At 42.3% G+C, this 14,919-nt stretch overlaps 1 protein-coding gene across 2 annotated transcripts in view; it reads left to right on the plus strand.

The window, feature by feature from the left end:
- Positions 1-495: 495 nt before the first annotated feature.
- The window catches only part of pdlim2 (PDZ and LIM domain 2 (mystique)), a 37,649-nt gene continuing 23,225 nt past the window's right edge, over positions 496-14,919 (plus strand). The window contains exons 1-3 of one of the 2 annotated variants that reach the window (XM_034595630.1): positions 496-914; positions 9,802-9,930; positions 11,790-11,941. In XM_034595630.1, coding sequence (XP_034451521.1) covers positions 9,838-9,930; positions 11,790-11,941 — 245 coding nt within the window. In that variant the 5' untranslated portion in view covers positions 496-914; positions 9,802-9,837. The remainder of the gene's footprint in view (positions 915-9,801; positions 9,931-11,789; positions 11,942-14,919) is intronic. The other variant, XM_034595629.1, reaches the window with a different exon arrangement.

Here is a 14,919-nt window from a genome sequence, read left to right on the forward strand (position 1 = left end):
ACATACATGTCTCTTTATAGTTGTGAGGACTCACGACGTCAAAAGGTCCTCACAATGATTGTATTGAACCAAAATTGGCCCTCATAGCTATAGATAGACACACACGCACGCGCGCACACACACACACACACACACACACACACACACACACACACACACACACACACACACACACACACACACACACCTGTGTCAACCAGGTGACAGGCACTAACCATGTGATGAGACGCGCGAGTTATGCTCTTCTCCCCTCCGCCAGTAGATGGCGCGCGAACACACAAGGCAGACGCTGTGTGTTTTGGAATAAATGGCTCAATTATCACTGTCCTCCTCCTCCCCTCTTCTCTCCTCTCCTTTCCTCTTGTCCTTTCCTTTCCTTTTCTCTCCTCTCCTTTCCTCCTCTCCTCTCCTCTTCTCTCCTTCTCTCCTCTCCTCTCCCCCTCTCTCCTTTCCTCCTCTCCTCTCCTCATTTCCTCCTCTCTTTTCCTCCTCGCCTCTCCTCTCCTGTCCTTCCCTCCTCTCCCTCTCTCCTCCTCACCTCCCCTCCTCCCCTCCTCTCCTCGACACGCCCCTCTCTGCTGCACGAGCCTAAACACCTTATTCTGGTAGAAGAGACACATGGCATCGCGAACGCGCCCCAGTCGTCGAGCAGCCCGCGCGCTCCCACAGGTGTAGTTGGTGGCGCTCAGCGTGACGCGAGGACGTGGAGCAGGAGACGAGGACACGAGAGGTTCACAGCTTCACTTCTGCTGCCGAGGGAAACCCTGTGTTTGTGTCCCCGCGGTGTGGAGGCGCTGGTTGTTCGCTGCTGAGGTGGAGACTGTGTGTGTGTGTGTGTGTGAGAGCGTGTGGAGGACGAACACAGACACTCGGCAGGTGGAGGAGACACCTTCAGTCACAGCGCCCTCACCTCGGTAAGTCCTGTTTGAAGTATCTCAGCTCCCCGTACCCTGTGTTGTATGACATGGAGTCTTTTATGAAGTTACTGGTTTGTTGTGGACACATATCTGTTCATGACAAGTGTGGGAACATTGGACAGAACCTCATTATCTTCATGGTGAATTCTGAGTAAAGTACCTTCATCCTCTGTGATCTGTCTAACGATGATGATTGAAGTTGAATATCAGTCCTAACTGACTTGGCAAACTCCAGCTCACACAAGGTACACGTTTCCTGTCTGCTGCTGAATATAGAACAATATGGTCCCGAAATGATATCAAGAGAACATGTTTATCAGTTGATGTTGATTATTAACACCAGAGAGGTCACATTGTTATTGATTTTAAGTGTAAAGACCCTGAGTGAAGTTTCTTTAACTCACAAAACACATATTTACAAATCTGAAGCAGATCAATTATGTGTTAGACCTCCTGCCTTTGCTTACACCACGCATTAGTTATATATATATATATATGTGTATATATAAATTGAAATAGTCTTATTTCCCAGCCCTCCACTGTCACCAGTACTTGCTCATTGTGGGAACTGTTTGATTTATCTGCAGTTTAGTTTTTTTTACTGCATTATGCCAAGTGCCTTGAGATAATGTTGTGACAAATGGAACTGAATTGAATTACTCACCCTTGTGTATACATCTGTATTGAGGAGAGGAGCTGAGATTCATTTTGCACATTAATATCTGTAGTATGATATGTGTGGAGGGTCTGGACCAGCTGCAGCCTCAGGGATCTTTATGAGTGTTGCATCAACGAACAGCTGATTATATTTTCCATTCTAACGTGGCCTGGTCGAGGATGATGACTCCGGATCGGCCAAGTCCACTTAGAGTTCAGGTTGAAGCCTGCACCTTTTTTATTATTTCTCCCTGTTTCCATTTAAGATGTCTAGACAATGGCTGGGCCTCCACTTCACCTAATCAAGTGTTAACAAAACAAATGGAGGTGGTTTGTGAGCTCAGCAGGTGGGTCACTGCTTGAGGTGTCTCCTCACGTGTAACTCAGTCCCCGTGAAACCTCATGTTCTCAAACCCCCACCGCCTGCTGTTTGTCTAGCTTCTCCATTGTGATTGTGCCCAACTGCCTTTTTAAAAAGTGTGTGTGTGTGTGTGTGAGCTATCCTCCCCTCACTTTAAATTGTGTTGGTTTCCTGATGGCTTTTTTTCTATGAGAGAGAGAGAGAACACTATGTTTTCAGTCAGACCGGATAAAGTCATCCAGGAACCAAAAACAGACCACTGTAATTTTGGACATAGCAAAGCAGTGGCTTTTAGAGAAAACGGGTAAATGGCAGGCTTGTTACCATCTAACTCGAATTCATGAGTGTTTCTGAATGAAAATGGAGTTTTAAAGTACTGTGTTTTGATGAATATTACTATTTTCTTGTTACTTGGGGCCTGAACTCACTTTTCTCTTATATAATCTGTTTCGTGAATGACAAGTTTTTCATTTTGGGGGGATGGTTTGTGACTCAGAGCAGTGTGGTTTTTCTGTTTCAACTGATCTTTGACATCAAAGCTTGTGTGACAGGACGTCTCTAACTATTCCAAAAAAATCCCCCTGCCTGAGCATCTATGAATGAGGCGCATCGCTGCTGCAGCAGTAAATTCTGAGAGCATGCACCTAATGAACAAAGTGGTGCTTTTCGTGCGAAGCGTGTAATGGTGCATGCAGAGGATGTGGTGAACTGTCCTGATTGCTGAGCCGCAGAGTGTGAAGTCTGTTCAGTGTGAACAGCAGTAACATGATCTGCAGATGATGATGATGATGCAGAGGGAGATAAGTGGAGCCAGTACCATAGTGTCCTTGTCTTGTTACAGACAAACTTCACAGTGGACACAATCTAGTCTGCTACAGCAGTGCTGCAGCAAAGTGGTCCAAATATTTCATAAAGAAATGATAGATATTTATAGATTTATTTTATAATCGCAGTGGATAAGGTTATGTAACATTTTAAGATTGTTACAGCATGTTTCAAATTTTTGTATGAACATGGTGGGCTGATATAATCTAAATGCAGGGATGATCACTTCATAAGGATTAAAATAGTCACGTGACGCATTCAATTGGAAGACAATATAAATCATAATGCTTAATATTTACAAAATATATGCCCTTAGCTTAAAATGAAAGGAAACGATAGTTTCCCTTGGACAACAAAGTAAAGGTACTGAGAGGGCTGCAATATTCCCTATTGGTGAGGGTCTGTAACTGTACGATTTTTTTTTTTTCAGAACAATTATTATTTTTAATATTTTATTTCATTTTATTCCATTTAATGTATTTGACTATACATATTTGTGTAGCATATCTGATGTCTGACTTGACATAGATTAAGTTCTAAGCTACTTTGACAAACCAACTGACATACAAGTTGGTGTTTTTAAGTTTGCTTTTGGTAGTTGCGAAAAATGTTCTTGGCCACTCAAAATAATGCAGAAATCCCAAATGTTGACCTTCTGCACTGCATTTATGATGTCATCATGTAAACTTTCTCTCTGCACCCTCACCTCTTTTGTTCTACTGTTTCACAACGAGATCGTGGATATATTTGTATTGTACGTGCCAGTCTCGGTTTTAGAATCGTCACTCGCCTGCTACAGGAGCACACACCCTTACATTTTTCACTGAAAAGGGAGTAACCACAAAAATTACACACTTTGGCCTATAATTATGTTGATGATACATGGGCTATTAGTGATAGCAGCCATGATGATGCAGGAGCTGATCAACCAACGCCCTTTTGACATAATTTGTTATTGTTTTGATGTGTTCTCATCTCCCTGGTGACTGCACTTCTGTCTGACCAGGGTGTGATTTTTGAGAATGCACAGAATGTTGTTTCAGTGTGCCCGGTCCAGGGAGAGGCTCACTGCTGCATTCTTCTTTTTTATTCAGTGGGTGTGTGTGTCCAGGTAGGTCTCGGCCAGTCTCTGCACTGCGTGACACACAGGGTAGAGTCAACAACAGCCGGCTGCATCACTGACGTGGGCTGTGAAAGGTTCAAACTGGCATATGGCCACCAGCGAGAGCTTTGACAAGTGTGATTCATACCAGGAATATTCCCCTGCAGCCACAGTGGTTCATCTGAGCGCGAGTTTTCAGTTGGATGTGTTGTCTGCTATGATCATCAGCTATTCGTTCAGTATTGGCATGTCGGAGAGTCCGTGCTTGTTCATTTCAATCCAGAAGATGTTGGCTGGGAGTTCAAGGAGAAATAAAACTGTCTCAGTTAAACACTCTGGTGATTCAGGGAAGGAGGTGAAGAGTGGATGTAGGTGGCCGGGTTTGGCTGCCAGACAGTTTATTACTCTGAGGACACAGTGATCCACTTACTAAACTTAATACCCTTCAGTTTACATGTTTTCTACTACAGTGCATATGGTAACAACCTCTTCTCCCCAAAGTTTCATTCCTTGGATCTAATGAGGTGTTAATTCTTCGGCTTAGCTTTGTCAAATATAATGACAGTAATGACACTTAAACATTCCTTGCATTTAAAAAGTATTTTTCACTTTTCATAAAAAAAACTAATAACTGTCAGCTGGTTGCCATAACTCTGTTGTGGCAACGTGCAGATCAAAGTTAATGACTCATCTGTGGTGAGTCATCATTTTTGCCGCGCACGGTAGATTACACCGTCTTGTTTCAGGCTTGTGTTAGCAGGTTTCACTCCTTCTGCCCAGTCTATACTCTTTAAGTACACATTACAGTAAACGTGCTAACATCAGTTCAGTGTTACAGTTTGTTTACGAGCCTCAGAGTAATGACACTCAGGTTTGCGGCCCCTCATCACCAGGGAGTTGCGCTCAGGCTTGTAGTGAAAGTCTTGTCTTATTTCTAGTCAAAGACAAATAAGAATACCTGTACCGTTTGCATTTACTCTCAAAACATTGACAGCAAACACTACATGATGGATGTATGAGTTATTTTGTGGTTTCTGCTGTACTGCTTAACTATCAGTATCTTAAGAAGCAGCATTACGATCAGCAATGTCAGAAAGTTGTAGAAAATCAATATAATGTTAATTATATAATATCATTTAATAAATGTTTTACCATGAGCAGTATCTAATTTATAATCCTTTGTAAATGAAACCCTCGCAGCTCCCTACATGTTGGAGCAGCGGGTCCTGGATCCAACATTACACAGGGCCTGTTCTTCCCCTTCATACCTCCACTATCGTTTTTTTGCCTTTAGGGCCGATCTCTCATAGACGTGACAAGAGCCAAAGGCCTTTGACTTATAGACATGACAGGCTTGAACGAGAATGTCCCTTTGGAAACTGAAATAGAGTCTGAGCCAACTGCTGGTTATGTTTTTGTTTACATTTTTGAATACCTCATCAATCCTGCTATCTCAAAACGGGCTTCATATGCAGAGTAGCAGAACAGAGATTTGGGTCTTTGCACTATGTGAATCCGAACATTGTTGTCAGTCAGTCACAAGCTGATGCTAGTAGCTAATGAACTGTGCCAGTACATTCCACGCAGTGTTGGACTTTAAATTTAAGCCATCATGTTAACTTCTTAATAGAAACAGGTTTAATTTGTAGGTTTAGCAGCTCGGTAGTGGAGAAACATGGTGGTCTTTAGAGCTCAAATGTCCTGTACTCTCCTGGCATAACGCGTTGTTAGATACCGAACGGACAATGTTCCTCCAAAGCCCCCATTAATTGACAGAATCCTGGGGCTGCATCTATTGATCATTTCATTATTGAATAATCTCACTAAGGCGACGCCGAGGTGCGGGTGCGACTGTCACATCAAGAAGATTCCTGGTTTGAATCCCAGTTAAGCATGTTCTCCTTGTGTCTGTGTGAACATTTCCTCCCACATTCCAAAGACATGCCGATTTTGGGTTTGGTTAATTGGAGACTGAGTATGACCTGCGATACACTGGCGACCGATCCAGGGTGCACCCCACCTCTCGCCCAATTTCATGTGGAATCGTTCCCAACTCCCACCGTGACAAACAAACTATCATATATTAATCTAATAATTCTTACTGAATTAAACTTCATTTGTTTAGTGGGTAAAGAATATCTTCCGGATAGCTTTATCTTTGTAATTTGATCCACTTAAACGTTTGCTTCAATATTAGGACAACTTAACGCTCACTACTAATGGGATACTCTTTTTCTCACTTCCCTTTTTATATCACTCCACCTCTTAAAATTCACTAACATTACTGAAATCATTATGCTGTTCCTGATGGTAAATAAGGAACATAAACTGTACAGGCTCTGTGTTGTATACTTTAGGCCTACTTCCATTCAGAAGAAGGTTATCAAATTGATAATTTAATGTAAATAAACCTGAGAAAGAATTGATGTAATCAACAAAATCATCCTGCAATAGCATTGTAACAAAGAGTCTGCAGTTTTGAAGCTATGGTTGCTATGCCAACAAGTTCTATAGATACTATTAAGGGACTATAAATAAAATGTATTTATTTGTAACATTTTACTTTACAAAGTTAAGCTTTGCATAGAAATGAATGATCCCAGTCTCCTCCACACAGTGAAGCACAGCTTTTTAATTTAACATTAGTATTAGTACTTGTTATCAGCTGTTACCCAAAGCCCAGTTATCAGCATTAAGCAGTTTAGGATGCTGCCTCTTTCAATCTCAGTCTTAACACTTTACTGTTTGTCGCTATGAAGTTATGCATGTAAGTCATAAATCTGTCTATTGCGGAAGTCAGAGGTGCAAGTGTTTTACTACAGTTACAGTACGGGTTTGCATTCTCCTCACGCTGACATCCTGCTGTTAGCGGCTGATGCTGCGAGCCACAGAAATAACTTCATGACTAGAATGTTTCTCATTGTGTCGTGTGTGTGTGTGTGTGTGTGTGTGTGTGTGTGTGTGTGTGTGTGTGTGTGTGTGTGTTGCTGCCAGCAAAAGCAGCGAGATGTCACCAGAACAGAATTCACCTTTTATGTATCCTGACAGCTGCCCAGCACTACCTTTTGTGTGATGGAGAGGTTTCATCAAACTGTGTTCAGCAGTTTGTTTTATGTGAGCAGCAGTGCAGTCCTGAAACCTCATCAGTGGCCAATTAAGCAGAGACCATGAGTGCATCACTTATCCTCACCACCCCTGTGCTGTTTGTTAGCTCTGCCGCATTCTTTCTCATTCCTTTCCCTTTGACATCATCTGCCACTAGCGTTTTGTTACGCTGTGAACAGTGGACATTTGCACAGAGAATTAGCAGGGTGCTTGGTACTCTATAGGAGAAGCTGCCCAGGCTCATGAAACTATTTGACATCCTCAGAGGCTGGGAAAGTTTGGTGGGGGGGGGCGGCTGCTCCCTGTCATTATCACAACTGCACTTATTTCTTGAGGCCACAGCAATTAAGATACGTTAATGATGGTGAGCCCAGTAACCCTACTAATTGGCCCAGACTGTTAATGAGTAACTGGGTCTACACTGCTTGTCCTAAACACTTGTGGAATGTGCAGATGATGAAATGGGCCAGAGTTTGGAGAGATTTGTGAGAAATTCATGGCTGCTGTCCTGGATCCAGCATCTGGAGTTTACACTACTAATTCATACACACACCTTGGAGTGCACCACAGGAGGGACGCCAACCGGCGCAAAATCATACGTTTGATTTGTAAAATGTCCAGTGTTATTCTAGCACGTTTATTACCCATTTATAAGGTTTATCATACAAAGTCTAAATAATTGATGTGCATTTTGTCCTGATCTGAAAAACAACAGCAACTGTGAGGTATAAGCCACAGTTAGTTCTGCAGTTACCTTCAAAGATTGATGCAACACCAGACTCTGTGTTTTGAATTAAAATAAAGATGATGTTTCAACTATTTGGATGAGAGAGAGAAGCAGTCTGTACTTCATTAGCTTATGGTCTATGAGTATTACTTGTTGCACGTCTTCAACTAAAATAAATCCACATTTTCTCAATGAGATGTGTTTCAGTCATAGACACACTGGCTCTCTCTCTGCAGTGTGCAGGTGTTGATGTGTTTATGAACCTGCATGTGCTCATCCCATCATCACCGCACACCTCAGAGCTCTGTCTCCACATGCATTCACAACAATCTTCCTCTGCAACTATGAGCAGTGTCTGCGGTAACCTGGCAACACAATCGCAGGTTATCAAGACAAGAAATAAAAGCAGCATAAATATCTCCCTGCCTAAAACATTGTCTGCTCTGGCTGTGGCCCACTAATATTTTAGAGGATAGTGTAAATACTTTATATAACATCTAGTTAGTTTAGTAGAAAATATTGTTTTCGACACCTCTTCCAAAACAGTTAAAGATGTGAGAATATATTTAAGACTCACTTATTACTGGTGGTGCATTCTGTCACTGATCGAATTACTGATACAGGCTGAACGTCCCCACTCCCTGAGCCAAAGTCAAACAACATGGAATTGGATACATATTAGTCATTGCCAGATCAACTCCCTTTTAGCAAACAGCTTCTGTGGATCTTCATTTTCATACGTCTACAAAAATGAGGGAAGTTCTCACAAGCTTCTGGAGCAAATATGTGCTACTGTCCACATTGCAGCATCATACTGTCATCACTATTTATAATTTTGTAATATTTTAGAAGCTCAGTTTGCACCTGTAATTGAAGATCAACATCTGGAGGATGTTTGTCTGCCTTGTCATGGAGCCTTCTAGTCGTATGATGGAAAAGAAAATAAGCAAAAGCCTAAAAGAGCATAAACACCATGATAATCAATGCTGACTGTAAACCCCATGCTATTGTTCACATTAAGTTATTTGTTCTATCTGGAAAAATGACAACAATGACAAACCAGGGGGTAATGTGATTTTCCTTAATATTGCAATCGTGCCAATCTCGAAAAGAGGAGTAGAACAGTCAGAACTCCATCACATGGTTTTACTACACATTGGCGTCTCCATAAACATGATGTATAGTGTTACATTTAGGAATTCACAACAGACTTTGTGTATGGCAGAATCTGTAAATGTCCGTGCAAACGCTCACGATTCAAATCCAAAATATCCTCTAAGGAACTGCAGATTTACAAAACACATCAGAATTGTTTATTTTTATTTATGTAGCCCATTCTCATAAAGTGGTCTTAAAGGGCCACCATACTCCATGCCATAAATCAACTGTATACTGTATACACATGCACTGTACTCAGTGGTCACAGTTGAACACAATGAAACATTACACCGAGCTTGCACAACTTTTTGTTAGCATTTTTTCCCTCTTTGTCTTGAAAGAACATTTGGATTTAATGAAACTCTTTGATTTTGCAGACACTTAAACAATGTTAGTCATGTGTCTTTGGTTTCAGATTCTTCCCATTCCTTTTCGAAGTGGTTACACAATCCATGTCAACGAGACTTAGGCCAGTTGAAGCAAAGTGTTGCTGGAGATGAAAGATGACTTATATCAATGTTGACTGTCTTTACTTGTTGATCAAATATTAAATATGTAATATGAAACAATTCTTCATTAACATGTTTAAAAACATTTAGATCTATGTTTTTATATTTTGTTGACGTGTGTTCTTTCATAATTCTCAATGTTTCCAACAATCTTCAAAACTTACATTACCTCATCCGTGAACACAGTTTGCGCCTGAGCTGCATCAGATAGATTTTCATCGACAATGATGGTGAAGACAACAACTCCCATGATCCCAAGCTCCTTCACAATGTCATCAAACTAGGTCTTTTGTCATTGTTTTGCTTGATAGCGCCCCATGCACAAATTTCACCTTTAAATCTGACCAACCCAGGCCTCTAATTAAATTGACATGCAAATGTTTACATCCCACTTGTTACTCGAACTCATTTATGTTAACTCGTCCTTTTTTCCCCCCAAGGTTTTGACAAGTGACCGTTGCCTACCTGATCACTCGATGGCGCTGACGGTGAACCTGATCGGTCCTTCACCATGGGGCTTCAGAATATGTGGAGGAAGGGACTTCAAGAGGGCCATAACCGTATCAAAGGTACTTGTCGGATTCTGCCCTGTTGCTGAACCTCGTCACACCTTATCAAACTATATCCTCTTGTTTTTGTCAGAACAGTCTGAAATGGCACGTCATGCAAAGTCAACTTCCTCCGCACTACAGTTCTTTTCTTGTCTTTGTTTGTGTCCATGGGCTGCTCCGTACCTATTTCCTTGACTACTGAACCTGTTAGAATAGAATGGAAGTAGATTACATTAGAAGGAAACCACTGATTACAGTACCAGTGGAAGCTGTGGTGGGAGGTGAGGGGGCTCCTGGTCCCAGAGTGCACACGTGTCGGTGTGTATTTAACTTTCTGCGCCAGAGTGCATCATTAAACTTGTACTTAACTTCATGGATGTTGTTTTGACTGTGCATATTTTCACAGTCCCAGGATAAAAAAACTGTATTAGAAGCAGCCAGCAGACAGTTAACACCACCAGGAAATGTTTCTTAGATGGACTCTCCCACATCCTGGTCCTATATCATCACCTCAGCCTGGATTTTTCCAGAGAGTCTCCTCCAGCAGCTCTGCAGACCATAAAGAATAAATTATGGCAAAACTATGGCGGGTTACCAATGCCTCAAACAGACTTTCAAGCTCCTTCAAAAGCTTTTATTATTTGCCCCCTCTTTACAACTTCTGCTAGAAAAACATGTCTTCTCATGAATAATGGGCTCTCAGTCTGATTTTGTTACTGTCTAGTAAACAACGCCAGCATGTTTTCTCGTCTCAAATATCAGAGGGTTCTCTGAAGTGACAAGGATTCCTGCAGAGTGAAAAACTTCATCAGTGAAATTTGTCTGCAGAGTCCAGTTTGAGAAATGGCTCGTCTCACCCCATGGCTCACTTCCAACCCCCACCGCCCGCCCCCTATACATACTCAAGCGGCCATAGGGTTGGACTATCTGAAGTGGTTGCGCTTGGCACTGAGACGACACTGATGCCCTCTTTTATTCCTGTTGGCCTGAAAGATCGCTTGCCCCTGTTTTTCTCAGACACAGACCCCTGCAGAAGAAAAAGAACCCCCAACAGCTCTTAGTTTATGTGAAACCAGGCGTGTCCTGATCAGAAAAGGCACGCACTATTGTGGGTCACCACAGCAACACTTAATTGCCTCTCGAGTGGGCCCACAAACATGGTACCTCTGCCGTCTTGCTCGGCTTAACTTACAAATAGCCGTTTGACTGGCATTCCCGATGCATCCATTTTCCCTCTAGTGCTGCAGAAAAGAGCCTTGACCCTCATCAACGGGCTCTTTATATAAGTTGTTTTGAATTCTTTGCTTTATTGTCCCGATCTCTTTAATTGGAAGGCGAGCACTGCTTCTGCTTGTGGGAAATATTGTGTTTCTCTCTAAAGTTTAAAGCAGTTGCAGCGTCAACCTCTCATTTTCTCTCTTTGTTTCAGTTAGCCTGTGTGTTTGGGTGTATAAGCCTGAGACACAGGGCCCGAACGGAGACTGGTGGCTTGGACGTTATGTTTGGGCCCATTAGTGTGGAATTCACTCTGATGTGGTTGTATAACATTGGCTTTGACATGCGGTGCGGCTGGTTGCAAAGGTCAGGCCCAGTCAAACCATCAAGTAGTGTCACACTAATGACTTCTCCCCAAGGGTGTCATGAATCTGTCCACTGTTGACCGGCACTGCCTCATTCCATGTGTGTGTGAAATGCTGCGGCGTCTGTTGGTATTTACTCTGAGTGGTATGAGTTGCAGATGGAGGCACCTTTTCACATGCCATTGACGAATTGTCCGCACATCCACAAGATACCAAGCTGTCTATGCTTGTGGCATTTTCAGAGGAGGACCCCAGGGCAAGGAGCACCTAACTGGAGCTCATTCTTCTCTTCAACAGGTCAACGGGGGCAGCAAGGCAGAATATGCAGAATTGCAGCTTGGTGACGCTATCTTGGAGATCAATGGGGAGAACACGTCCGACATGCTGAACGTGGAGGCCCAGAACAAGATCAAGAACTCCAAGACCCAGCTGCAGCTCGTGGTGGAGAGGTACGCTGCCATGCAAATATTCCTGCTAAAAAGACGTGCAGTTTTAAATTGTAAATGCATACAGTATACAGAATATTGGATTTAGAAACATAATACAATACACTGCCAGGCAACCCTCTGTAGCATAGCCCCTGCAAATGAATATCTTACACTTCCCTAATTTTCTGTGTTCGTGCCCAGACCAGTCTCCCCAGCCTTTATCTTCCTTTACACTGTTTTTAACTTTATCATTGAAGCACTGTACAAACAAAACAACTGATTGTAATCAGGGGAAATGCCAGCAAGTATGAGAGCCACACTGTTCCCTTCCCTGGCCCTTCTTAGTAAACCCTCTTTTGACATTTGCCAAGACCTTGTTTGGATGACAGGCAGTTGGCTACTGAAAAGCTTTAGCTTTTAGCCGGGACGACTCTTGGCTGGCATTTTGATTAAAGGTCCTTCTTAAATTCTCATTTCTTGTCACTGTCACTCTCGTCACTCTCTTTCTTAGACTTCTTGCACAGAGACACACACACACGGACATACACACACGCCCTCTCACGCTCATATGCTCTCACATACTTCCTCCCTGGATGTCCTATGTCCGTGTGAGTGAATTTTTCCCTGCTGACCTCATGTCTCGGACCAAGCCAGAAACAACACCATTACTCCTTGCCTGCCCTGCACAATGCCACTGTGTATCTCCCATGTCTTTAATTCCACTCTGTCGACTGTCAGTACTTTTCAGCAAAAACACTGCTGCGCCCCATACAGCCTGCTGCATTAATGCTACTGAGACAGAATATTATCTGTTTGAATTATGTTCAGAAAAGTTCCAAAGAGCTCTGTAATTGAGTAGCATGACCTGTAATGTTTAGTTTAATGCAAAGAGATCACTCCCTTTCCAGCTCCACATCTGGTTGGTGCTCATCGAACCAGCAGTGATGTGGGTTCTGACTGTCATCACACAAATGGTGTCGCCCACTAGAAGAAGCCTTCAGCCCATCCTCAGAATAGAAACATGCTGCTGCTTTATACAGAGACACATGTTTATTGTTGGTGCGTCATATTAGATGTTTGTCACAGACTTGGTTAGAATAGTTTTACTTGAGAAGCCAACCACACCATCGCTGACTTGTTATTAACCCCAACAGCTTTTTAGTTGGACTTTGTTTGCAGCTTCTTGTCTGGATCTAATACTTCATTGATGCCTTGCAGTCTATGTCAGGTCGACCAAAGCATCTGTCACTCTATGATCTTATTGCTCTTTCTGATGGAGTCAGCCATCAGAATAACTCATAAGGTATATGTTCAACATACAGCCACAGCACAATAGTATCCCCTTTGATACTGAGATGATGGTGTGTGTGCATGTTCAGTTGTTTTATCACCAGTGATTCAGAACAAAGAAAGTGATTTTGCTACAATGACAAACATGAAACCCGACTGTGTGACTGTGAGTTATGCTTGATGAAGCAGCAGGGATAAGTATCAACATCATTTAAAAGTCTGGTAAAGAAAGTTTTAAATTATAGCCCAAAATCACGAACGTGCCTTGATGAGCTTTAAAACTTCTAAAACTTATGGAATCTTCTTTCCTTAGAACATCAGTATGGATAAGAAAATTTGTCCAAAAAACTCTCTTAAACAGCTGCATGTCTCTGGATGTTCTGTCAATCAAATGAATGTGGGCTTTTAAGGAGGCCTCATAAGGAGGCTTGAGCTAATATTGCCTTTTTCAGTCAGTTTCAACTGAGGGGCTGTATAATAGGCAGTTTGAGAAAAACGAGGACTTGTTTTGAACTGTAAATCACAGAAAGTTACTCGTGGAGGCCCAGAATCAAAATATAGAGATGTCAATGATAATAATCGTTCCCCTCTAAGTGATTTCATATTTACAGTCAGGCTTTCTTAAAGCTGAACACATTTGAAGAATCTGCCTGAGGCAGGTGAGCGTGAGAAGTCCAGGTATCCTACAACAGCTGTGAACAGCTAATATCAGCGAAGGGTTTCACATACTGATTTATGGTGGTATCAAATCTCTGTAAAGTCTCAGTCAGCAATTTGACTGGAAATTATTCTGTGAAGAAAACCTGTAACCAGGTCATTGGGTGTAAACTAGATACTGATCAAAACAGTGTTTAAATCTGTTCTTGTCTGAAGACCACAATTTCCTCCGGTGTTGTGATGCACATGGTGGAAAGTTTAAAAGCACAAGGTGAACATTTTTCAGCTGAGCAGCTCTGAGTTTGATTCTGAAGTTTGAATGTCTGCCACATTAATATCTCTCCTACGGGAAGAAATGTCTTACAGCCGCTGTGTCAGTTTCTGTCTTCTAGCCATCTCCCTCCTGCACACAGTCTGTGCAGCTCAGCCACGAGAGGTGTGTTTCTGGGTGATTTACCACAGGCATCCAGGCCTTCCTGTGTGCCTCATTACCTCGGGCTCAGCCAAGAGCCAGTCAGCCTCTGGCCCTGCAGCCGGGGGGGCACTGTGTGTTTGCATTGGCCCATATACTGCCCATATTTTCCCCTCCAAATTCAATGATGGTATTGCTTGTATTTTCGATTTAAGTGAGTGAAGCAAAAGTGACTAGTTCGAAAGATGAGAACCAGCCAGAGAATCATTTTAAAAGGGGGAGTGAGCCTGCAGTACTTGTCTGCAGTAACATTAAGATTCATGGGGACATACTGATGGGTGCTCGCCAAAATATCAGCCAAAAGGGATGTCAAAAAGTTGTTTTTATTTTTACTAGCCTGTCTTTCTAATCAAGTCAATTTAGACTTATAACTCTCAATTATTTTCTTCTACACTCAGCATTTTCCGTGAAAGATCATGACCATTATAGTGCAAAACCTGAGTCCATCAGCTCATGTGTGAATGTCATTTAGACCAGGTTCACACACGTTGCTTATTTATTCAACATGAACTTCCTAACTGCCTTACATGATTTGATTGAATCACAAAGCAGAAAAACAGACTTTATTCCACATGCGACA

This window comes from Hippoglossus hippoglossus, chromosome 9 (assembly GCF_009819705.1).
Source record: "Hippoglossus hippoglossus isolate fHipHip1 chromosome 9, fHipHip1.pri, whole genome shotgun sequence".
Classification (NCBI taxonomy): domain Eukaryota; kingdom Metazoa; phylum Chordata; class Actinopteri; order Pleuronectiformes; family Pleuronectidae; genus Hippoglossus; species Hippoglossus hippoglossus.